General features: G+C 45.6%; 2 protein-coding genes across 2 annotated transcripts in view; one reads left to right on the plus strand and one right to left on the minus strand.

Annotated features, from left to right (window-relative positions):
- On the plus strand, positions 1-19,755 carry RAD54L (RAD54 like). Its single transcript, XM_074151377.1, has 17 exons — positions 1-87; positions 1,052-1,171; positions 1,935-1,995; positions 3,773-3,908; positions 4,695-4,764; positions 7,161-7,449; positions 7,918-8,042; positions 9,862-10,012; positions 11,586-11,712; positions 13,831-13,905; positions 14,347-14,477; positions 14,585-14,695; positions 14,833-14,956; positions 15,277-15,355; positions 15,447-15,626; positions 17,067-17,230; positions 18,411-19,755. Exons 6-17 carry the CDS (start codon positions 7,224-7,226, stop codon positions 18,610-18,612), a joined length of 1,695 nt encoding a protein of 564 aa, XP_074007478.1. The 5' UTR covers positions 1-87; positions 1,052-1,171; positions 1,935-1,995; positions 3,773-3,908; positions 4,695-4,764; positions 7,161-7,223; the 3' UTR covers positions 18,613-19,755.
- LRRC41 (leucine rich repeat containing 41) overlaps positions 19,273-24,062 on the minus strand; it is an 8,886-nt gene continuing 4,096 nt past the window's right edge. Inside the window, exons 6-10 of the mRNA XM_074151376.1 lie at positions 23,503-23,667; positions 23,061-23,159; positions 22,450-22,572; positions 21,447-21,522; positions 19,273-20,279 (exon numbers count right to left, since the gene is read on the minus strand). Coding sequence (XP_074007477.1) covers positions 20,045-20,279; positions 21,447-21,522; positions 22,450-22,572; positions 23,061-23,159; positions 23,503-23,667 — 698 coding nt within the window. The 3' untranslated portion in view covers positions 19,273-20,044. The remainder of the gene's footprint in view (positions 20,280-21,446; positions 21,523-22,449; positions 22,573-23,060; positions 23,160-23,502; positions 23,668-24,062) is intronic.

Below are 24,062 nucleotides of genomic sequence, written 5' to 3' on the forward strand. Positions count from 1 at the left end.
AGCCTGGCCCCCAGCCAGCTGGCCAAGAGGAAGGTGGGCGAGGAGGAGGAGGAGGAGGACGAAGATGGCGACTGGCACCCCCCGACGGTGAGTGAGGGGGCCCGGGACATGGCGGCCTCGGCCCGGTGGGACGGCCGGAGCCTCTCTAGCCATTAGGGGAGTGGGGGGGGGATGCGGTGCCTGGTCAGTCCCTGATGGGAGGTTGTTACCACCCAGATCTGCTGGGGTTGAGGGTCAGGCTCCCAAGTTTATGCTCTTTTCAGCAGCTGGGGAGAAAACTCGTGTCTGAGCGTGCAGTTAGTGGAAGGACTTCGTTGTGTACATGTGATACTTCGTGGTTATGGAAAAACTATCCCTGGGAGAGCTTCCAGGTGGTTTGTGAGAGGGATGGTAGCTAGGAATACATAGACATTTAAGCCAAAACAGAGTATTATGATGCTATGTTATATGTCATACAGGTCAAAGAGTCTCACATAGTGTTTTCTGTGTCAAATCCCTTTTTCTATGCCAGCAGGTGATTAAAACCGTGCCTCAATCTGAAGAGGACTGTGTTAAATCAGGAAACAGATCAATGACTTGTTTATCATCATGCTTTGCTAAGTGTCTGAAATTTAGGCTTCAGTGTGAGGCCTATCACCTGTGTAAAAGCAGATGCTGTGGGAGCCTCTGGGGACTTTCATGTAGTTTGTTCTATGCTGTTGACCCTTCTGTTTTGTCTTTCTTCTGCTTTTTTTTGGGGGGGGGGAAGGGGAGCACGAATCTTAGTTCGGACAAGCCTGCATTGGAGGGTGGTAGCTATTTTTGTAATTAGAAGAGTAAATTAAATTAGTCCTGATGCAGGCTAAACTTTAGGGCATGGTGACCTTGGTGGTGGTGTTGGCTCTGTCCTTTGGCAGTGGAGATGAGTAATGATTGGGTCTGTTCAGAGATGCTCAGCTGGCTGGGTGGATTGGCTGGGTGGTTAGGTGCTTATTGAGTGTGACAGCGATGCATCTATCTTCAGGTCTCGCCAGATGCCCCTGAGTTGTTTTGTTTTGATTGTGTTTTTCAGGCTCGGAAGAGACAGAAGCCAGTCAGCGAGACAGAGAGTGGAGAATGTTACAGGTCGCCTTTCCGGAAACCCTTGGCTCAGTTGACCAATAGACCTCACTGTCTGGATAGCAGTCAGCATGTAAGTGGGTGTTACTAGTGGCACACCATAGCAGGTGGGTTGCATATGGAGCTCATTCATCAAGGGAATCCAAATGCTTCCATGGATCCTGTTTAATCACAGGTGTTATGGAAGTGCCACACACAGAGTCTTTAGGAGACACCTTTTTCTAACTCCAGCCATTTAATTTCGAAGGTAGTGTGGTGGGGGAACTTTCTATAATGGAAATTCTGAATAAGGGAGTTCTGTGGGTTGTAGGTGAAGGACAGTGCCCAGGGATGTGGGTAGCTTTCCACACAGATGGCTCAAGTGCTGTCTGCTTGCCAGATCTGTCTGGGCTTCCACTGCTGGAGACCAGGTGCTGGACAGGCTGGGTGCTTGCTGATCCGGCACGGATGTTCTCACAATGGCAACCCAGCTCCTTTGCAGGAAGCGAATTGCCTGACTGAATTACCAAGGCAGGGGGAAGAAATAGCATTTAAAGAAGTGAATAATGCCAGTGGATTTTAGAAGATGAGAGTTTTGAAAAATCAATTTCAGGCATTAGAAAACCCAAAGGAAAATAGTTTTGAAAAACAAAATTGGTGGGGGGAATTGTGCTGATTTGTAACTTTCTTCCTTTTGGATACTCTTGAAAATAGTTGGAGTTGAAGCTTGGATAGATTAAATAGAAGGACTCTAAGCACTTGGAAAAATTGGGTTCTCAAAAAATGTCCTAGGCTTGCCTTCCTGAGCAATCTCTGATTTCAGACTTCTTAAGCGTGTTTTCTTTCTGAATTCCTAGGAGGCTTTTATCCGCAGCATTTTGTCCAAACCCTTCAAAGTCCCCATTCCAAATTATAAAGGTAAGATGAGGAGGTTTGAGGATTGTCTGTGTTGACTAACTTGGGTAAAACAGATGATGCTCGGGCCTGTCAAATATATCTGTGGGGATTATTGTTATTTTTTGCACTGATGAATACATTCCAGAAATCCTGACTTAATTCCGAAAGAAAAATACTGGCACATTAGCAAAGTCTTCATATTTCTTACTGGTGTTTAGTTTGGATAATCCTACACTTCAGAATTGGATTTTGTATTCTTACTGCTATGTATTTGATGTAGTGCCAGAAGATTGTGCACTGTATTGCAAATACAAAACCAAGATGAATGCCAAGCGATGAAGGTTTACCATCTAAATAATACCCTAATGGTACTAACAGACAAGGCTGTAGGTGAAAAAGATAGTATGTGCCAGTTTTCTTTCTGCTTGGCTTGGTTTGTTGAGTCTCAAGGTGATCTTGAAAGCAAGGTAGTTTTGAAGTTCAAAGCTTCAGCTGGTTTGAATCAGTGAAACACAAGATCTCAGAAACAAATGGGCCTGTTCTTGTTTCCTTCTTCCCCTTCACCCTCTAGCTGAAAAATTCAAACACAGGTCAGCCAGTTTCATTCAGACTTCTGTTATAAAAATGGGTCCGTAGGCAGACACTGACTATGAAATGACAAGCCCCAAAAGAGTTTGACAAAGTTGGCTTGTTTAAAAGCAGATCTGTCAGGAGGCTGAAACAGAACTGTAGCTGGTGAAGCTGCTTTCTGTGGCTGTTATCTTTCTCTTTTAATTGGGAGATGAGGCTGTTTCATGTGCTCTTTTCTTGGTGTGCATGTGATGTTGCCTCAGCTTGTGATACACTGTCATTCTGCAAGGAGCTTTAGCAAGCAGGGGGCAAATTGACCCTGCTTGAATCTTTCCCAAGCAAAAGCAATTCTGCACAGTTGCCTGAGTTTTGATGGGAAAAGGGATTTCTATTCATGTTCTCTTTATGTTCATCCCCATTCTAAAACTGTGACTTTAAAATATAATACTTGGAAAAGGGACTTATCTTTGTTTTCTGCTTTTCACAGAAATTGGCTCCAAGGCCAAACATCTACTATCAGCAGAGAGAAAATAATACGCTAGAGTAGGTAATTAATGGCAGCATGGTGCTAACTGTGATACAGTAAAACTTCATCAGTGTTAAAGATCCCCTCTGGACTTTGCATAAAAGATACAACTCTGGCTAAGTCTTGGTTAGGTGATCCAAAAAGAGGATTTGACCCAGTATTTGCTATGTATGTGGGAATGTATTTATGGTGCTGCTGTGATGTACGTTCTGTAATCCTGCTCGTCTTTTAGAAAACGAGAACAACCCCCTTTAGGTACTAGGAGTAGCTCCGATGCCCAGAGATACCTGAGGGAGACATTGTGCCTGTTTATGGTTGGATGCTGGTGGCACAGATCTGGGATGAAGCAGTCAGTCACCTTGCCAGACAGCTTATAGTGTTGTGTGCCAGCATATATGGCATCTGCTGCACCCAGTCTTGCCCATTTTGGTGCACCCAGTATGGTGGGCAGTGCCATTGCTCCATCTTTGCTTCTGCTCCCTTCGTTGTATTTTCTTGCTGCAGAGCTACCCTTTGTGTGCTGGCATAGTGCTGCTGAACAACCGGCCCGCGTGGGTTTGCTGTCTGCACCAGCTGTGCCTGCATCTCCTCTCCAGCACCCAATTAATTCACTGTTCCTAAACGTAATCAGACTCTTCTGCAGGGCTTTGCTTTCTTCCAGGAAGAAGTTGTTCTTTGAGTTGTGCCTTTGTTTGCTTTCAGGGCCACTGGGCTTGCGTGCTCTGGGTATCAAGCGGGCAGGGCTGAGGAGTCCACTCCATGACCCTTTTGAGGAAGGAGCTCTGGTTCTGTACGAGCCCCCGCTGCTGAGTGCCCACGACCAGCTGAAAATAAACAAGTGAGTCATCACCTGGCACAAATGCTTCAGCTCTGACCTCCTTGTACGTGTAGGTTTGTGTGCTTTCTTCCCAAATGTGTCTGAGCTGGGGTCTGAACATCAAGAGAAGTTTGGCTCCAAGTATTCTGCCTCTGAATTGTTCCAGGTATGGTAGCAATCGAAGGAGGACTGTACCAATGCTGGATTGTTTGTATTCTTCCACAGGCTGTTTCATCTCTCACTTATCAATAACTTAAGCCTGTTGCAGGGAATGAGGATGCACACATGGAGAAGCTGCTTAGAAAATCTTATGGCTTCATCATTAGTCAGGAAACATCAGCATCTAGGGACAAGCAAAAGGAGATGACTTGACAGTCAAATATTAGGCCGCCTAAGTTTTTATTCTGAAGTAGTTCCTTTTGTGCTGTTGTATAACTTAAAAGGGTTGTCAGCTGGATATTCATGGACAGATAAGGAGATTCCTCTCTCCAGTAATGCAGTTACAATATTGTTATTGAAACAAGGAAAATAAGAATGACTTTTTAACTGTGTCTCTGAACCACATTCTGCCCTTGTTTTAACCGCAGCCCAAATACATGGTTTCACTGATGTTTTAGATTGTAAATCAGGCCCCTGTGACTTCATTCTTAAAACTGAATTAATCCATTTTTCACTTGCTTGTTAGCAGTTACTTCCCTTGTGCCACTGGGGAGTCCTCAGTATAGCCGTGAGATTTTAAAAAAACTAAACATATGCTGTGCCGAGTTCATTAATCACACTGTCTTCTTCCTTGACTGCCTCCTGCAGGGACAAAGCACCTGTCCATGTTGTGGTGGATCCTGTCCTCAGCCGTGTTTTACGGCCCCATCAGAGAGAAGTAAGTTTTCCATCGGGACCTGAGAGCATGGCTGGAGGACTTGCAGCCTTTCAAAAAGGTGCAGTTCCTCTGCTGGAGTTGTTACCCACCAGCTGTGAGGTCTACATAGACCTCATGGACTAACAGCCTGTGACAGTCTTAACAGGCTCTAGTCTGTTGCAAATGCAAAGTGAAGCATTTGTTTTGGCCATCCTCTGAGAGGCCTGAATGCTGCAAATATTCGCTGTCCCATGTTAAGCAAGAGGACATGCTGGGAGTGTTGCAACAGTCCTCTTTGTCCTTAAAAATGTGAAAATTTACTGCTTTCTTATGGGTAATAACTTTCTCTTGCCTCTCATCTAGCAGGGCCAGAGCACTCCCAGCCTAAACATGATGCTGCCTAATGCGCAGGTGTGTTCTCTGTGTTCATAGGTCAGGCCAGCTGACAGTGGAAACTGGGGGAGTTTCTTCATTGTGGGCTGGTTGCACAGGTCTAGGAGAGCACCTTGGTTGACTTCTGTGTCACCAGTTATACCTTAGGAAAAGAGCAGATTCTGGAGGGAGATGGGATCTCACAGTCAGGGCTTAAAGTCCAGCCTTTACTTATCTTGAAGTCTGGAGATGTAGCTCTGCTGAGTGGAACTCGTTGTGGAATGTGATGGAATATCGTTGCAATAAATTATGTTGCAGCCCAGTCTTGTGTTAGGCAGGGCAGGCTGTCCACCACTGTGTTTTGCTGGTCAGCAGAATTAATTGGATCCACAGTCTTTGAGCCAGGAAACACTGAAGTTCTTTCTGGTACCATGGTTTCCAGCATAGTGTGAAGTAGATTCCTACTTCATCGTGTTTTGTTCAGAGGCTCCTCTTCATAGGTGTGAGCTGTCCCATGACCTACGTAGACTTGGAATTTGCCAGTGGAGAGAGTTGAAAAACATTTTATGTCATAAATATGTACAACACCACAATACTGAAGCAGTGTGTACTAATCTAACATAGGTATCTGGACAGTTTGAAGTTCATCACAGATGCAGTATATTATCATTTAAGCCTAGAGGCAGCACAGATGGAAGCTGTGATTGCTGATCTTGCAGGCTAAGCAGGTCAAGCTGAATGTGTCCCTGCATGGGAGATCTTCAGATGGCTCTAAGAGTGCTGCAGGCTGCTCAGACCTTGTACTTTTATCTCAGAGTTGGTACTGAACCTGTGACCCAGTGCAATGCTGGTCTCTGGCTACATAGCTGGAAGCACTCTGGTTTTGGGTAAGATACTGTCTGCTGGTGCTTTTGTCAAGTAATGATAGTTATGTTGGAGTCCTGGGCACAATGTCTGGTTTTTTGCAGCTAGATATCTCTGATAAAGAAGTCTGTGTTCTAGTTTGACCAATAAGTCTTTGCCTGCTAAGAGTCCTGTGCTGCTTTATTCAAGTGATGCTCCCAGAGTGCTGTATAGCTTCGCTCTGTATTTGTCTTGTCTTTTGCCCAGTTAGTGGAAGGTTACCCAACTGGATCCCCAGCCAGATGCACTCTTTTAGCCAGTAATGTATTTCATAATTGTTCAACTGGCTTAAATAAACTTTATTAACCTGGTGTTGAGGGCATAAGAAAGAAAGAGAAGGACTTGAAAGCACTAGTGAAGGTGCTCCATCTTCCAGTACTAAATAGTGGAGCACAGAGAGGTGAATCTCTGTTGACACAATGCAGGGAGCTTGTGCGTTCCCAGGACAATGCCCTGGTTTTCTCTGACTATCATCACATGATACAAGAACATTTCTGTCTCTCTCTCTCCTTTTTTTACTTTTATCTGTCTTGGTGATGTGTCAGAGCCTAACGCAGGGCTGAGCTCCCACCATGTGACATGGGCTATAACCTCAGCCCTGTGTCTTCTCTGAAGCTAAATCTGCTTTGGACCTTGAGGACCCAGGTGAGTCATTGTGCTTCTAGGCAGAAGCGATGAGGGCTGCTGAGGGTATTCTGGCAGTTAATCAGGCAGCAGGAACAGTTCTGCTCACTGTATGATTCTGTGTTTTTAAAACTACTTAATTGGGTGCTGTTACGATGATTAACCTGTTTGCAGCAATTGAGGCAGGTTAGCTGCTGGCCTGGGCCTATCTGATGCAGCCAAGGGTAGAAATTTCTGGGAATTCATGTCAGGAAGCTAGTTAAAATTGTGCAGTTAAAATGTAGTAATATTTTGTGCATGTTATAAGGTAGGTGTTGGCACCATAATGTTGTTGCAAAACAGATGTGGCTGCATTTTAGCTGCGTCTTGGGTGATTTCCCTCTGTCTCATTAGAACACTGCATGTCCCCAGGGATGTACTACACAGTTTGTTGTGCTATCAGTGCTTTGCATTGTGGTAATGAAGTTGTCATTCTGCTGATGTCCCCATCCTGCTCTGAGAGAACAATTTTTTGGCAGGGAGTGAAATTCCTCTGGGACTGTGTGACGAGCCGGCGGATCCCCGGGAGTCATGGCTGTATCATGGCAGACGAAATGGGGCTGGGCAAAACCCTGCAGTGCATCACGCTCATGTGGACGCTTCTCCGGCAAAGTCCAGACTGCAAGCCTGAAATAGAGAAAGCCATGGTGGTGTCTCCCTCCAGCCTGGTGAGAAACTGGTACAATGAAGTAGAGAAATGGCTGGGGGGAAGGATCCAGCCGCTGGCCATTGATGGAGGCTCCAAAGAAGAAATTGACCGTAAACTAGGTACAGAAATGTTTGTAAATGGTGTGGTTGGCTGTCTTAGGTCAAAATCTTGCATTGGAAGAAGACTGCATCAGCTGATGTGAACATCTGAACTGTCATTAGAGGTCTGGAGACTGATGAAAATCTCCCCACTAGTATGTTCAGATCAGGCCTTTGCACGTTTGGTAATAGTTAATCTTTTGGAATAATGAAGTCCAGTCATGTACTTAAGTTAGGGCAGTCCCTGTGCCTCTTTTGCTCCAGCCAGACAACAGGAAAGGAGCGGGCAGAGATGGGAAGGGGATGGAAATGGGGAGAGTCATGGGGAAGGGATCATAGGTATACATGGGTGGAAGGGGCGCTGCAGAGTAATTGAAACAGACAGGTTTTCCTAGATTTTTAAGGCAGAAGTTTTGTCTACAGGGCTTGAACCCTTTTCTACTAGTTTTACTCATCCTTCTTTTACGTTTTCCCCCTTTCCATCTGCAGTTGGCTTTATGAACCAGCGTGGCCTGCGAGTGCCTTCACCCATCCTGATCATCTCCTATGAGACCTTCCGACTCCATGCCGAGGCATTACAGAAGGGCAGTGTTGGGCTGGTCATATGTGATGAGGTACAGGGGAATCTGTAAGGAGACTCTGTTCCTAATATGCTCTTGAGATGTAGGCAAAAATGGCTCTGTTTTCTTAAAAGAGGGGAGGTCAGCAGGAAACAAGGTTTAGCTGTAAACAGCGCCGATTCTGGTGTTTGAGAGGCTCTGGGCAATCGGTTCATCTGTACTGGGTGAGCCTGAACAAGAGGGGCTGCTTTCAGGAGCTGAGATACAAAGAAAATCCAGGTGGTGGCCACTTTGTGGGTCCCTGGCAGGGTCGGAGCACCTACTAGGGTCTTCTCAATGTCAAATATGTAGCAGAAAGGAGGTCCACTGCCTGCCTTTGACTCTGAAAGAGGCCTTACTCTGTTGGGATGGTAGCGTCCTGGCTTACTGATCTGGTTTTCATCTGTTTGTGTCGTCTTTGCTAAAGTGAGAAGTGGCTTTCTGTTTGGCCTGGCCTTATGTTCTGCCCAGTAACTTTTAACTCGTCTGTGTTCTAAGCAAGAGATTGGGCTGGAAACTACTGAGGTCTGTCCTGACCTCAATGATTCTGTGATTCAGTGTCCTCTTGTGTGTAGTACTGGCTGCTGTCAGCTGTTTTATCTGGCCATCTTACTCTGTGCTCGTGGGGGAGTTTGAAGGGCTCTCCCATGGCAGGACTCTCTTTCCCCTTCTGTAGCCTCTTGCTTGGGGCAGAGGTAGCAGAGCGGGGTGAGGAGTTACCTCATGTGCTGCTTTTCAAGAAGGGACAGGCCTGGCTTGACCTTCTGCTCGCTGACTGCTGGATCTAGCTTTGTTGAGCCTGGGTTATCAAGCTCTGCTTTCACATGGCTGAAATGGAGTTGTTTTTTCATTTATTATCCTGTATTTGTGATTATAGGTAGCGAGAGCCAGAGATGCTCTGAAGGACAAAATAAAACAAATACCCTCTGACTCCTCGAAACTATCAATCTGGGGGCCTCAGCCACTGTTGAGGTGTCCTCTGCTGCCAGTTAGAGGGGATTTGTTAAATAGTGGTGCCACCCAGTGGTTTGGGTTTGTATTTGCTGAGAGGAGCTTAAAAAGCGGAGGCATCCTCACAAGTATAACTCCCATCCACCTTTTATCCTCTGAGTCCGGGACTGCCCACACCTCTTGGTGCCCCTGGGATGGGGCCAGCAGCTAGGGATGCTGGGAATGTGGGTCCTTGTGTCTTCCATATGTTCCCAGTAAATACTCTGCTCTGCAGTGGTCTGACACTTGTAAAAAGCATCTCATCACTTACGTTTTGTCCTACAGCATAGCACTTGGATGCTGATAAAGTTGCTATTCCCAGGCATGGGAAATAGGGCCTGTATTCAGATTACCCCTGTAAGATGTGCAGAACCTCTTTTTATTAGTGTGCGAAGGCGTGGTAATCCTGGATATAGGTGGTCTGAATGCTTGTGATCTTGAAGTTGGGTGATGCACTGTTATGGCCCAGGGTTCAGTGCCTAGTGTTAGCAGCTAAAAATGTCCCTATCTTTGAACAGGAAGCAGTTCTTCAAGTTAGACCATGTCGTGGTTGTTATTTTCATGGTAGGCCCTCTTGCCTGGGTCTGACTCAGATGTTCCTGGTCAGGGAAGCTTGTAACATCACATTTCCTCACGTAATGGCTTCTCACCAGATTCTTGCCTTTGAAAGAAGCGTGTCACAACAGTTGAATACACATGACACTTAGTCTACTACCAGAAATGGGAAAAGTGGTGAGATGGCTTGTGGAAGATACAGCATATCAGTCTTGATGAGGATCTCCAGGCTGCTTCTCATCAAGGCCACTGGATTTATCAGCTTCATTCATTTATTCTTTTTTCAAAGGGCCATAGACTGAAGAACTCTGAAAACCAAACATACCAGGCTCTCAACAGCTTAAATACGCCTCGACGAGTCCTTATCTCGGGCACCCCCATTCAGAATGACCTGCTTGAATATTTCAGCCTGGTGCACTTTGTCAATTCAGGCATCCTAGGTAAGATGTGAATGTGTGAGAGGTATGAGGGTGGGGGTGAAGTTGCTGGCAAGGCCTCCCCTAGCTGTCAGTGAAAGCAGTGACCAAGACATTAATGAGAGGAAAGGTCACGTAGAGGTTGGAGACTGACTCTCCTTCAGTTTGTATCCAGAGGCTAGATCAGGGTTCCCTGTTCTAGAAGCTGTATGTCATTAGAGCTCTGTTTCAAGAAGATTGTAATTTAAAGTACACCAGTTTTCTAACAGGTGTTTTGGAAGGGGAATTCATTATTAAGGTAAAATGCGACAAGGTACAACACTCAGGGTTATATATTCAGAGTTAGTCAACAAAGCCTGAATTTCTGGTGGTCTGCAACCCACTTTCAGGTAATCTGAGAGAAAGCTGAGAGTGATGTCTAGCATTTGTAGTTAAGACTGCTTATGTTTTTTAAGGCAAGGGAGGCCTGCATATAAGTTAACCTCATCTGAGAGAGAAAGAGAAGAGTCTGGAGGAGAGGCACTGATTAGTGTGAATTTTCAGGATCAAACACCTTCTACAACTGGTGGTGTAGCAGATTGAAATGTTCTGTCTCTGGCTCCTATGCTCTACTTATGTCTGCAAGCTCTGCATTTGTTTTAAAAGCAAAGTAGTCTTTGCATCTTCTCCTACATTACTGAGTTAGGAGCAGGTCTGCTGCTCTCCAGTGTGGAACAGCTTGTCTTTGTCAAGAGAGGTCATTTTTTTCTGTCAAGGAACGAAAATAAACCAATCTGTAAATCATTTCCTTGTTGCTGTAACTTGTCACCTCTGTTTGTCTCAGGTTGTTGGGCATCCAGCCCAAGAGGCTTCTCATTAATTCTAGTGCACACACAACCCTAGTTAAACACCATTCATCAGATTCTTAGTCCTATAAGCATAATTTGAGCTGTGTCTTATTCTGTTCAGCTGTTCTGCCCCCAGCATTTCTTAAAGAAAGGATGGGAAGGGATGGTAGATATTCTACATTTGCTTTTTCCATGTGCTTCAATTTTGGGTAGTTATTACAGGGAGCTGATGTGATTTCCCCTGCCCTCTTGACCTGTACTTTGGGCGAGAGTAGTCTCCCTGTACTTCCAGTTCATCGTCTCTGAGATGAAGTTGATACTGTAACTATTGCTGACAAAGCTGTGCATGCAGTAGTCATTTCTTCCACTTTCAGCCTGTGACTAATAATAAGCAACTGATTACAGATAATTTTGGAACAGGCACAACTAATTCCTGTGCTGCTGTTTGCAAGGACAGAATCTGGGAGTAGAAGTATATCTGGAACGTAGTATAAACAGTACATACCTGACTGGACTCAGGTTTAACTAAAATTGTATGACCTTTGGCAGTGCGTTGTTGTTGGAGTACAAAATGATTTTCTGTTGTATAGATTTGCCTGCCTTGTGTTTGAATCTTTCCTGGCCAGAAAGGAAAACAAATCATACTGACAGGGCAAGAATGTGTTTTATTTGCTGGGCCCTGTGCTTTTGGTATTGTAACTGGGGTTGTGGGATACTGATCAAAGCTTATTTAGTAGTAGTTGTCACCTTTTCACTTCTGTTTTGTACAGGTACTGCACAGGAATTTAAAAGACACTTTGAACTTCCCATCTTGAAAGGCAGAGATGCAGATGCAAGTGAAGCTGAGCGACACAAAGGAGAAGAGAGGCTTAAAGAGCTGATCAGCATCGTGAACAGGTGAACTTCATCCCTCTTCTCTTTGCAAAGCCTTTGCAAAGCAAACCCCTGGCGTACACTGCTATCTTTCCAAATTACAGTTATAGCTGTAATGAATTCTTTTGTCAGTTTTCAGTCCGTTCAGCAAGAGATTGTACAAGTATTTATTGCCTAAGAAATCTACATAACATGTAGCTTTAGTCTGAAAAATAGTACATTGACATGGCACAGTCAGCTGCAGCCACCTCCAAGTGAATGTACTCAGATACTGAATCATTGTTTGACTCTTATGTTTCTGTTTTCTCCTGGGATCTGAAGAGTCAGGCAGCATCCTTTTATTTGTGTTAACATAACTACAGCGTAGACTATGTCAGACTTGAGATCCATCCAGCCCAGATGTTGACTGGCAGACAGAGTGAGTATAAGGAGTGTTGTTTAGTTCTGCTCTTGGTTGCCCAAGTCACAAAGGATTCTGGCTCACACTTCCATAGCTGTGTTGGCTCTGTAGGGCTAATGGGATTAGACTACTAGTGTCAGAGATGTGACTTTTGATCCGAAGAAGCACCTCTGTGACAAAAAATGCTGTCTTCTCTTTGGTTGATTTTTGGTATTTATTTAAACCTGGTTTCTTTTCTGTTTGTGAATACAACCAATTAATTGCATCTGCTGGCAATCGCTTGTCTCTCTATAGGAACTCTTACTAGAGACTCTTTTGAATTCTCAGCATTGCTGGTATCTTCACTTCTTTTTCCTAATCTGAACTTTTGCAAGCATCACAAATACGATCCTGCAGTTCATAGTCATGGTAAATTGAATTTCACACTGAGTACAGCCGCTCTGTAGAGACAGCCCTGACCTTGACTCAGGTCAGCTTGCAGAAGCCTAAGAGAAAGGAAAGGGAGGTAAAGAGCTTGTTCCTTCTTGAAGTGCATTTATTTCTTTTTATAGTTGATGGAAAAGAGGCGTAAAACGTGTGTTCAGGAATGCTTGTGCCTGGCTGTGTCGATGTCTGTGTCCTATATTGTGTAACAGTCATGATACATAAATAGGGAAGGTGAAGCACATAAGTAGTAACAGATGAATCGGTTGAATTTGATAGGAATTGCAAATGAAGCAGTGATGCAAAGATATGTGGAATCATAGGCGTAAGGCTGGAAGGGCCCTGGAGAAGGTGTCTAATCCATCTTGCTGTCCCAAGGTAGAAGGTGTTAGACTTAAATCATCCCTTACTTAACCCCCGCTCAGCCCTGAAAACAAATTCCCCAGGACACCTTTTCCAGGGCATCACTGTCTTTGCAGTTAGAAAATGCTCTTAATGTGTAACATAAATCTTCCTTACTGCAGTTTAAGCCTGTTACTTTTCATCCTACTGCTTATGGGTTTGGAGACCAGATTATTCCTTTCTTTAGCAGCCTTTGACAGATTTTGGGGCTGTCATATATCCCTGCTGTCTTTCTTCTATAGGTTTCATAACATCACATTTTCAATGTTTCTTGGCAGAACTGGGTTTCTGCACCTCTTTCTTATTCTGGTTGCTCAGTTCAGCACTTTTTCTAGTCCATCCCTTTTCTAAAGTGTTGTAGAACTGCTCCATGGGACATTTCTAGAGCCCCAAAGGGTATATATGCCCTTGGCTGAAATCTTCAGCCACACAATGAACCCATCTTGGCTGAGGGTGCTTATTAAGTTATTACTTGGGGAGCTTCATGCTTGTACTTTGGATTATGTCCATACTGTGTGGTAGTTAAATCCTGTCTTTCTTTGCTGTCTGTGCCACTGATCTGTTGTGCCTAAAGTTGAGAATGCTGTTGGTAGTCTGAGGAAGAGCTGAGTTTCTCCCATAAGGGATTGGACTTTGTTAGGTGGGATCATGCCTGATCTCTCCAGATCTCATGAACCAAATTTGGAAGCCTCACAAAGACAGGGAGTTATGTTGAGTTCTGTAGCACGGGCCGACAGAGCCTCTTAGCATGGCTTAGTGTGGATGGTGGGTGTCTGGCCTTTGCCGTGTGTTAGACTGTCATAGACTTTGGAGATTAGATATCTAAAGGGATTTATGGTGAGCTCCTGAGGAATAATAGTGATAAAACAGGGTCTTGATGTCATCCCAGCATCTGATTTTCATTTCTTTCTCTGTAGGTGTTTAATCCGAAGAACTTCAGACATCCTCTCCAAATACCTGCCGGTGAAGATAGAGCAGGTGGTCTGCTGCAGGTACCAAAAAGCCCAAAAGCTTGTACAGTGCCTGGGAAAAGGGAGGAGAAACAGGAAGGACTAAAAAGTTGCAAGAATCCCTTCAGTGCTTATGGTGACTGGAAAGAGATTGCAGGCATTGGCAATATGTTGTTTTTCCTTCTGAAGCGGGGATGGGCAGCCCACAACTGGTGTTTCTGCCAGCCAACTAGTGTGATCTTGGGCAGCTGTGTATGGCAGAGCCCTGGCCTGCGCAGAGTATCTGCAAGGTTCTCTTCTTCCAGCTCTGGGCTGAGATATCAAAGCTCTACCTATCAGCTTTGGAGGCAGTTCTAGGCTGTCTGTACTGTAGCTAAAGAATTGAGCACTGGAGATAAATGGAACGCAGTGTGTAGATGAAGGAGGAAGAGTGGGGTTGATCTGGGGGCAAGCTGAGACTGCAGAGTTCTTGTTCTGTTTCAGGCTGACACCTCTGCAGGCTGAGCTGTATAAGAACTTCCTGAAGCAAGCCAAGCCCGTGGAGGAGCTGAAGGAGGGCAAAATCAGTGTGTCATCTCTTTCTTCCATCACTTCCCTGAAGAAGCTCTGCAATCGTGAGTTGCTCCACTCATGCAATGAGTTGGGGTTTTTCCCTGTTGGCGGGGGGACTTCCTTGGTTTCGCTTGTGCACTCCACAGTCCGAGCTCTGTTTGTTCTCCAGATCCTGCTCTTATCTATGATAAGTGTGTGGAAGAGGAGGAAGGTTTTATGGGAGCCCTGGACTTGTTCCCTGCTGGCTACAGCACCAAATCTGTGGAACCCCAGCTTTCAGGTACTGTGGAACTCAATAGCACAAAGGTGCTGCTTAAGATAGGCAACCATGAGACTGTATCTTGTCAAGTGCCTCTCCAAGGTCTGGAATTTGGGAACTTCTGCTTTAGCTTTCTTCTTTCTTTTCTTTTCATATAGGAAAGATGCTGGTTTTGGACTACATCCTTGCTGTTACAAAAAGCACCAGTAACGACAAGGTGGTTTTAGTGTCTAACTACACTCAGACACTGGACCTATTTGAAAAGCTCTGCAGGAACAGGAGGTTTGTCTTTGGGCTTCATTTGTTTAATCCTGCAAGACTGTACTTGCAGCTTACACTGTAAAAGAAACTGGCTATTTTTAAAGTTTCTGTCAGCAGGAACTTGCGCTCTTGTCTTTCACCTTAGATGTTCCTGAGTTGGAACTAATGTGGCTTGTGCTTTGGCTACTGGTGTCACTCAGCAGAAAAGCTCTGTCCCTCTGCAAAGGCTCCTAAAGCCCAGGCCCTTGTTACAAGGCTGTTTGTGAGAGATTTTTTTGCTTTTAAGTAGGATGCTCTAAAGGTCACAGCAGTCTGATGGTAGTAAACCCTGTATATTCTAGGTATTTATATGTCCGGCTGGATGGCACCATGTCCATTAAAAAGAGAGCAAAGGTTGTGGAGCGATTCAACAGCTCCTCGGTGAGTAGAACCTGCCAGATGTGAGCAGCTCTCCTGCCAGTAAAAGTATGGCTGCCTCCATAGTTTAATCCAAGCCTGCCTTTTTTCACAGAGCCCTGAGTTTATCTTCATGTTAAGCAGCAAAGCAGGTGGCTGCGGTTTGAATTTGATCGGAGCTAACAGACTCGTTATGTTCGACCCGGATTGGAATCCAGCTAATGATGAGCAGGCCATGGCTCGTGTGTGGCGCGATGGCCAGAAGAAGACATGCTACATCTATCGACTGCTTTCAGTGAGTCTTACTCCTCTCACCTCTTCAACATGGAGTTCTTGGTGCCAGCCCAGACTGCAGCTGCTGTGATTGGGACCAGAAGGGGAATTCCCTTTTGTGTCAGTGACCAGAATGGATTGGAACGTAATTGCTTCCTACCCTTAGATGTGTTGCTGTGGAAAACCATGAAGGTTCAATCTGGAGGGTCGTTACTGCAAGCCTTGGCTTCTAATGGTGACTTGTTTCTGAGAAATAGAAATAGCTGTGGCTTTCCAGATAAGATATTCCTTTGAAGTCATTTAGGCATCTGACTTCTTTGATTTTGTGTGGCGTCTGATGCCGAAGTTGTTATTTTTCAGTCTGGCTGCAGTCTGTTTTGGTTGGGTGTATGTGTACTTAATAAACAACAAGTACATTCCCAGAATTACAGCAGCTTTTGGAACGGGGCTACCAGTTAGCAGGTGGGGTAGCTGCTCTGTAAAGGAAAAGAACAAAGCAGACTTGTCTTTTCAGGCTAGTGTAATGCTTTGTCCAGCAGTGCTGGTGGTGATTATTGCTCAGAAATGTCCCCTCTCGGCCCTTGCTCCTCTTCATCTCATTAGTTCAGACTGGGGGGTTTGTGGGGGTTGTTTTTTGTTGTTTTGTGGATTTTTTTCTGAGTTTTATGGTAAGCTGCTGTTCCTTTGTCAACGATGATTTTACTTTGACAAAACAGATGTTCTTTCCCCATGGTGTTCCATTATTCCTCCATTAAGGAACACCCCTTATGGTGTTCCACTTCTCTGACCTGGCTGCACCTGGAAGCAGGGAAGCCCTTGGCTTTTAAAACGAGCAAACCAAGCTGGTCTGCAAAACATGACTAATCACCACCCTCCTTTGTTTTGCAAACAAATGTAATACAGACATTTTGCTCTTAGATTTTTGCCATAAAAATGCAGCATATTGGGCTTTCTGCACATCTGTTCTAGAAGTAGTCATCTCCCTCCAGACAGTGGGTGGGATTGATCTGTGTGTGGGTGAACCAGCAAATACTGTTGATGGTGGTGTCACCCAGGGCTAGCCCTTGTTGCTGTTCTTCGAGAGAGGTTGTGTTCGGGTTGTTTTTTTGGCAGGGAGTGGCTATAGCTGCTCAGCTCCTTTCCTTCCTGTCAGCACAACCTGGCGCGGTGTGTGAGCTCCAGCTCACGTACAAGTGGCAACTCCACCTCTTCCTCATCCATATTTCTGTTGGATCCACTCCTGTAGCCACAGTGAAAGACAAGAGAAGCAGAGTTGGGTTAGATGAGCAACCAAACGGGACATGGTTGGAGATGACACTTGCCTGTCATCTGTACTGGTCTGGCAAGGCACTAAATGGTCCTGACAGCTTACTGCCATTTGATCTGTGACACTTTCCCAATGTAGTGCTCCTTTAACACCAGTGTCCCAACTGTGCTTCATCTCTGACTCTCTCTCCTCTAGACGGGGACTATAGAGGAGAAGATATTCCAACGCCAGACCCACAAGAAGGCCCTCAGCAGCTGCGTAGTGGATGAAGAGCAGGATGTGGAAAGGCACTTCTCACTCGGGGAGCTGAAGGAGCTCTTCACGCTGAATGAGACCACCACCAGTGACACCCACGACAAGTGAGTACACTGATTGACTTTATAGATGGGGTCAGCAAAAAAAATCCTCCATGGTTTGGTCTACTGATTCAGGGGTTTCTCAGGCAGCAGGAGGAAGCTCAGGAAGAGAGGACCTCAAGTGTCTCTGCTTCTGAAGCTGTTAACCATCTGGAGATGAGTACTTCCTTGCTGTCCTTCCTCTCTGTTGTCTTAAAAAAAGCTGTGCTGGCTGGACAAGTGAGCAAACTATCTTGGTGCTGCCTGTGTTTGGAGGCTGTGAAATATTGCAGCTAACGAAGAGAGAAAGATTGATCAGAGCTGTTCAAGTTGGTGGAGGCCAACTTGGTCCTTCCTTGCTGCTGTCTTCCTGGCGGTTTGTGATCTCCACACAAACTTGAGCTGCTTTTACTGCCAGGGCTTCTATATCTGTGAAGAATTCATGAGGCCAACCCAAGTGCTGTTCTGGGGACTAAAAGAATCCTCTTCTTCATTGCCTGCCCTTCTCCCCCACCCCTGAGACCTGTGGTGGTGTAGCCAGCAGAAAGAGGACAGGGAGTGCAGGAAAATGCTTCACTGTGAAAGTTAAGACTCTTAGTTCAGGCAAGAAGTGAGGAGGATTAATTTTAAGCTGACTCAAAGCTTAGCTCTCTGTAGGTATCTTGTCTGCATGGCAACAAGCTTTGCTGGCGAGGCTGCTGCTGCTCTTTGTCTCCTTATGTGGCAGCTCAGTAGGGCATCTCCAAAACAGCCTAAGCACAACCTGGTGGCCATGGTGGGAGCCAGGATGGAGCGGTTTGGAGCATGGTGTGCTCTCTTGAACTCAGGAAGCCTGACACAGTGCTAAGAGTGTTAGCAGTGGGGGTGTTCACTCGAGATCTGCTGTAAGCAATACCCCTCACCTTCCAGGGGAAACTCCTCCTGAACTTTCCCTGGGTCCTGCTGGACCATTCCTACATGGCTAAGCACGGAGGGGGAGCACCATTAGAAACAGAACCTCAGGGTTTCCAAAATGTGAGACTCATTCCTTATGTCGCACATGCCAGAAGGTGGTTGTGTTTACATGAAATTAATCCTGCCTGAAAATCCAGTTGCCAGTGTTGCAGGTGAAGGGGAGTTAATCCAAACGGCTGGATTTTTAAACAACCTGTACACTAAAGAAATGGAGGAACCTGGCACTGATATTGCACTCACTCTGTTCCAGGATCAAGTGCCGTCGCTGTGTGAACGGCCACCAGGTTCGGCCCCCTCCTGAAGGCTCCGACTGCACCTCTGACCTCTCCCAGTGGAACCACTGTGCCGACAAGCGGGGGCTGCAGGACTCCGTGCTGAAGGCTGCATGGGATGCTGCTGTCACCTTCGCTTTTCATCACCACTCCCATGAGGAGCAGCGAGGGATTCCCTAACAGGTTACTGTCCCCTGTGGGGGCAAGGGCGGGCTGCCCACCCCACGTTAATCCCTTTCAAGGAAAGGGGCGGTGGGCAGCTGTACGTGCTGGATTGTGCATGGCTGTGGAACAGCAGAGCAGCATGGTTTCCGAGAGGTCAGTCAACTGCAACAGCAAGGAGTCAGTGGCTTTTTCTCTGCTGTTGTATTGTCTGCCTGAAAAACAGCCCTTTGGGAACTGGGAGTAACTGGACCTTGTGTGCTTGATCAGAGTCAGTGCTGGCTCTCGTGCTCCTGGCGTCTGTGCCTTCTACTCAGCCAAGTTTTGTCTCCAGATTTAAGTTAAGCCTGCAGTTTTATAGCACTTGATGTGCAGAGTCATGTTTTTTTCCTTGACAGCTATGGCTTACATCTGCTGATCAGAAACTTGCAGGATCCATTTCTGTTGTGAAATGTGAACCTTGCTGATTACTCAGGAACAAGAGGATTTGTACAAGGGAAAAAAAATTTCAGCTTTTATGTTGAACATCTGGCCTGAAAGATCATGGATACAGTAGGAAATCAGGCTCTATTAAGGTAACTCCACTTGCTTTGTTATGGGCAGGATCCCCTGATCTAGCAGTGTTTTAATTAGATCATATTACAAGCCAGTAATAAAATTCACACTTTAGTACATTATGGGTCTTAATTATATCTTTATTATAAAAATGTTACAAAAGAACAAACTATTCAAAACCCCTGGAAAATGACTACAGATATTGGAGAAGGGTGAGAAGAATTCTTGTCCCAAACGCCTTGATAAATGATTGTAAATACACAGCAGGCTACTTGGTACATAAAGAATTATTTTATTCTTTTTGTATAAAGTAAAATTTTCCAAATATAAAAGGTCAAGGCTGGGGGCTTTTTTAGCTTGTCTTCTACTCCCTTTGTGTGGAGGGAGGCGTTTTTATTTCACAGAATGGTTGAAGTTGGAAGGGACCTCAAGGTCATATTGTCCAACACCCCTGCTCTAAAGCAAGGTCACCTAGAGCTGGCTGCCAAGGACCACAACCCAGACAGCTTTTGAGTCTCTCCAGCGATGTGAGATAGTTACTGATGAGATATTGGCTGAAGCGTGAAATTTGTAACAACACCTAGTGAAATAAATAACTGCTTGTCCAGAGATTTGCAGGCAGTCACAGGAGTTCTTTTGATATCTGCCTCACTTAAAATATTCAAACTGAGAAGATGGTAGAATTAAATCACCTGTAAACACAACCCTTGACCCACACGGTCTTGTGTGTCACTTCACGGTGGTACCCCTTCTTCAAATGAATAGAAAAGAGACACAATCAACTGTACCCTGCTTGAACCAGGGGAACAAAACCCTACCTGTGCTGTGAAATAAATCTTACTGGCCAGGGACTGCTTAGTTCAAGCTGATGGGTTTTCTCCTGCTCCTGTGTCCATCACATGACACTGATGTAGTCGGCAAAGGCCTGGGATGAGTCCCAGGAGTCATTGACCACGCTGCACACAGCTTTGAGACGCCGAAGCGCTTCTTGAGCTGTTTCAGCATCCTGGTCCAGCCAATTTTGGAAGAGGCGGAGGTGTGTGAATTGAATCTGTCCCCCTCGCTGCTGGATGTGGCCTTCCAGCTTCTTTGTGAACTCCAGGAGCCCATCAGGTTTGATGCAATTTGAGCTTTCCAGGGAAGGGATAACAAAAAAAAAAAGGAAAAAAAGTCACTAAGAATCTGGGCTATAATTTGAGCAGTTTAAATTACTGTTCTTCTAGCAGCTGCCTGGGCAGGTAGTTGAGCGTGTTTCAATGCAAAGTACACAGGAGTATGAAAGGGCTGGAAGCTTTTTAAAACTATGGTGGTAACCAATGACAAGTTAAACTCCTTCTTCTGGCTTCCTTACTAGTGACTTGAGTAGACCTAGCCGTGGCCTTAAAGTGCAGTTGGCCCAGTGCAGTCCTCAGCAGTGACCATTTACCTTTTCCTTCTGAGAAAAGCTGGGGAGCACGTGTCAGGCCCCTAGGGTTTCTAGGAGATTAAAAGGTCCTTTTCCCTTATGAAGTTGCATAGTGGACTTAACCTTGTGAGAGACACAATACCAGTTATGTACAGATTCAGGACTCAAGGCTGCTGAAGGAATGGCTGTGGTTAAATAAACTGTCAAACCCATGTACTCTCAGCAACCTGAGCCCTTAGGATATAAAGAAGGGGGTGTGTGAAATCAAGAGTCAGTAGTAGTAGTGCAGAAATGTCACCCTCCATGTGCTTCATGAAGGTCACTGCCTGTCTTTATGGCCATTCATGCTCAAGAAGAGAGCAGCAGTTCAGGTTGAAGACCAAAGATGATAGAAAAGAATGCACAGGCATTCACAGGATCTGACAGGAGCAATGAGAGCATTCTCTCCTTATTCCAGGGCAGTGGGAACAAAGCTATTCACGATGATCCCTAAGAATCAGCATGTAAGGATGTTAGTTCTGACCTACAGCGCAGGAAGGACTTGCAGCAGCCTCCCGAGGGAGCAGCAAACGAAAGCTACTTTTAAGACAGAGCTTGACGCATTTATAAAAGGGACAGTGAGATCCCTCAGAGATGCTGGAGGTCCCTGAGGTTGTATGTGCCCGCTGCAGCATTATCTAAGCTTTTCTTGGGCACAGGTTCCCTTGAGGAAGGAACAAAACCATTTCACTGAATTTCACTAAATTTTTTAGAGTTGGAGGGGACCATAGAGATCATCTAGTCCAACTCCCCTGCTGAAGCAGGATTGCCAGGTTTCTCCTGCTGTCCCAGCCCAGTTCAGCTCTGGCCCTCCCAAAACAAGAAATTCAGTGTGTTCAGAGCAGCAGAATACCTGACATCCAGCTGGCAAAGAGAAGAAGAGGAATCTTCGGAGAAAATGTCCGCAAGGGCAACCAGCCTGTGATTCCCTAAGAGGGGAGAAATGCGGGTGTTAGATGCAAACTGGGAACTGTCTTAAATATTTAAATGGCCGCAGGGCTGGGATAATAGTGCAGAAAGGAGGCTGTAAGCATGTGCATGCTGCAAAAGAGCTCATCTCTGCACTCCTCAGTGGCCTAGAGCAAGTTCATCCCCCTGAACACAGCATATAAGGCAATGGAAACATTTGCTGATAGGGCAGGTTGTTTCACTAGAAAATTCCTGCTTTTGTTTTGAGCAGCCAGTATGCAGAGCTTTGTTTTAAAAATGGCCAAAAGCACAGGGTTAAACACAAACCTTAGAAATTAAGTGTATTTCAGGTGATCCCAAGCTTTCCTCTTTCATTTTGTTAAAAGAACAGAAAAGAATATTCTAGATTTACCTGAAATTAATTTCTCAAACTTTTTTACTGGCCTGTGACCCAAAAAACCTGTAATTTCTGTAAATTCAGTTCCACTTCTTTGACACAAACCCTTCCTTTACTTGTTCCCATCCCTCCAGTGGCTGCCAACAGCTTTTAAGGCACAAAATGCCCAAACTTGGGAAAAAACTGTGCCTCTGAATGACAGGCAGTGCATCTGCTGCTGGATCTGATCCTGTTAAAGGGTCTGAAGAAGCAGATCAGCGTTCAGTGAAATCTAGAGTCCCGTTGATACTTGCTTTTGCTGCAGAGAAAAGCAACCGTAATGCCCGTGCAGCACCTGGGCTCTTGGTACATTGCTGAATGCAACTGAAATTCTACCTTTCAAAAATGAACTCAGTGCTCATTAATTTGTGATCTAAATCCACTCTGTTCACACATGTTAAGTTCAGCGCGAAGGTCACCAGCTAGCAATGGTCCCAACTCCAACCCCGAAGTTATCTCCAAGAGAGCTGGTCTAAGGTCAAGGTCCCATAACAACAATCACAGTACGCACCAAGGCGATTCCCAGGCAGTTTGAGGCTCTTCAGAGATGAATTTCTTTTCACTGTATTGATTATTTCTGACAAAAACTCAGTAGTAGAGCTTTCAAACAGCCGGCAGAAGGAAAATGTGATTTCTGTGGAAGAAATGGATTGACAGTACGTGTTAGTACTCCCTACGTGCTTCATTACTCCATAATTACATCCTGCAGACAGCTCCAGACCCTAATCCATACACAAGAACAAAGCTTCCTCAGCGGTGGATTGCGTACAACAGCACCACAGCTCTGTCACAGGAAGAGGGCAGAGATGACACCAGGGAAGTGGCTTTGCCAGCTGACCCAGTTAAAGGCTGATGTACTCTGCAGGTTAAAAATCTTTGTTTTATAGCCAAGACTATGGACTATTCCCTTCGGCACACACCAGCTTTGCAGCTGCTCCTTTCCCTGCCCTGCTGGCACAAAGAACCAGACACATTCCCACTCTGCCAACAGCTACAGATCTGCTCCAGGGACAGTGACATTTGGCTAAACCTTACACACTTGAAGATCACCTCTTAAACATCAGCCAAAAGCAGCCACCTGCAGCACCTTTCCAAGCAACAGCACCCAGGAGTCTGCTGTACCTTGCAGGACAGGATCCTGAAGCAAAAGCAGAACTTCTTTCTGGTGCTCAGCCAGGTTCATATCATGAAAGCTCAGTTTCTTCAAATTTGGATTATACTCTAAAAGCAAAACAAATTCTCAGTTAAAGTACTGTTCCACCTTGGGATAAAAAGACCCTGACCCAACTACCAGCTAACGCCCAGAAATTGAGTTGGACCGTGGGTAATTTGTGCTGGATTGTGGGTAATTAAAAAGGAACCAACCTGCTGTGCAGGATCATTCACATGCTCAGCATGGAAAGTGGGATGGCTGACACCCATTTCCTTTTCTTGGGAGATTTCAGGACGTCCACACTGAAGAAATTGACCCACCTGAGCTGGCTTCATGCTAAAGGATGGAAGATCACAGCAAGGAAGCTACTCTGTGTGTCACAGTGATGCTACCTACAGGTTAGCAGAGTACCTTTGAGCGCCTCCAAAAGGAGTCCGAGCTCCTGAGAACAGGGCAGTGTGGCGCTGTCAAGGGACAACTGCTGGAGGGACTTTGATGCCTTGAGCACGGGCAGCAGAAATGTGGTGTGCAGAGGTTCCCTGGGGAATCGGATCTCTAGCTGCTCCAGGCAGCTCTCTAAGGGAATAAAAACAAAGAACAGTAAAAGAACTTGGTTTGGAGCTACGTCCTGGAGCAAGCAGAAAGTCCGTGTGTCTGACAGGACTATCATTTAGGTTGGCAGAAAGTGCCTATGTGACACGCCCTGCTTCACAGAGCTCTGCAGCAACCCAGACCTATGGTAACGTAGACCACTTAAGGCTCATTTCAGGACTGCTGCCAGACCACAGGGCCACCAGTTTCTACTGTGTTCTAGCAGTGAAACAATGCTTGAGAAAAGGTCACCCTTTACGCACAAACCAGTCAGTGTCTTCCCAGAGCACAGCTCTTCACTGACCCCGCTCCATACCTGCTCAAGCTTTGCTTACTGCCTTTCTGGTCATTCAAGGGCAATGAGACCTGTGGGCTGAGAA

This window comes from Numenius arquata, chromosome 8 (genome assembly GCF_964106895.1).
Source record: "Numenius arquata chromosome 8, bNumArq3.hap1.1, whole genome shotgun sequence".
NCBI classification, from domain to species: domain Eukaryota; kingdom Metazoa; phylum Chordata; class Aves; order Charadriiformes; family Scolopacidae; genus Numenius; species Numenius arquata.

Bases quoted from the DNA above. Each gene is read 5' to 3' on its own strand.
- RAD54L (XM_074151377.1), top strand. From the start codon at position 7,224: ATGGCAGACGAAATGGGGCTGGGCAAAACCCTGCAGTGCATCACGCTC. The intron at 11,713-13,830 runs GTGAACTTCATC...CTTTCTCTGTAG, and splicing joins CTGATCAGCATCGTGAACAG to GTGTTTAATCCGAAGAACTT. The intron at 13,906-14,346 runs GTACCAAAAAGC...GTTCTGTTTCAG, and splicing joins GAGCAGGTGGTCTGCTGCAG to GCTGACACCTCTGCAGGCTG.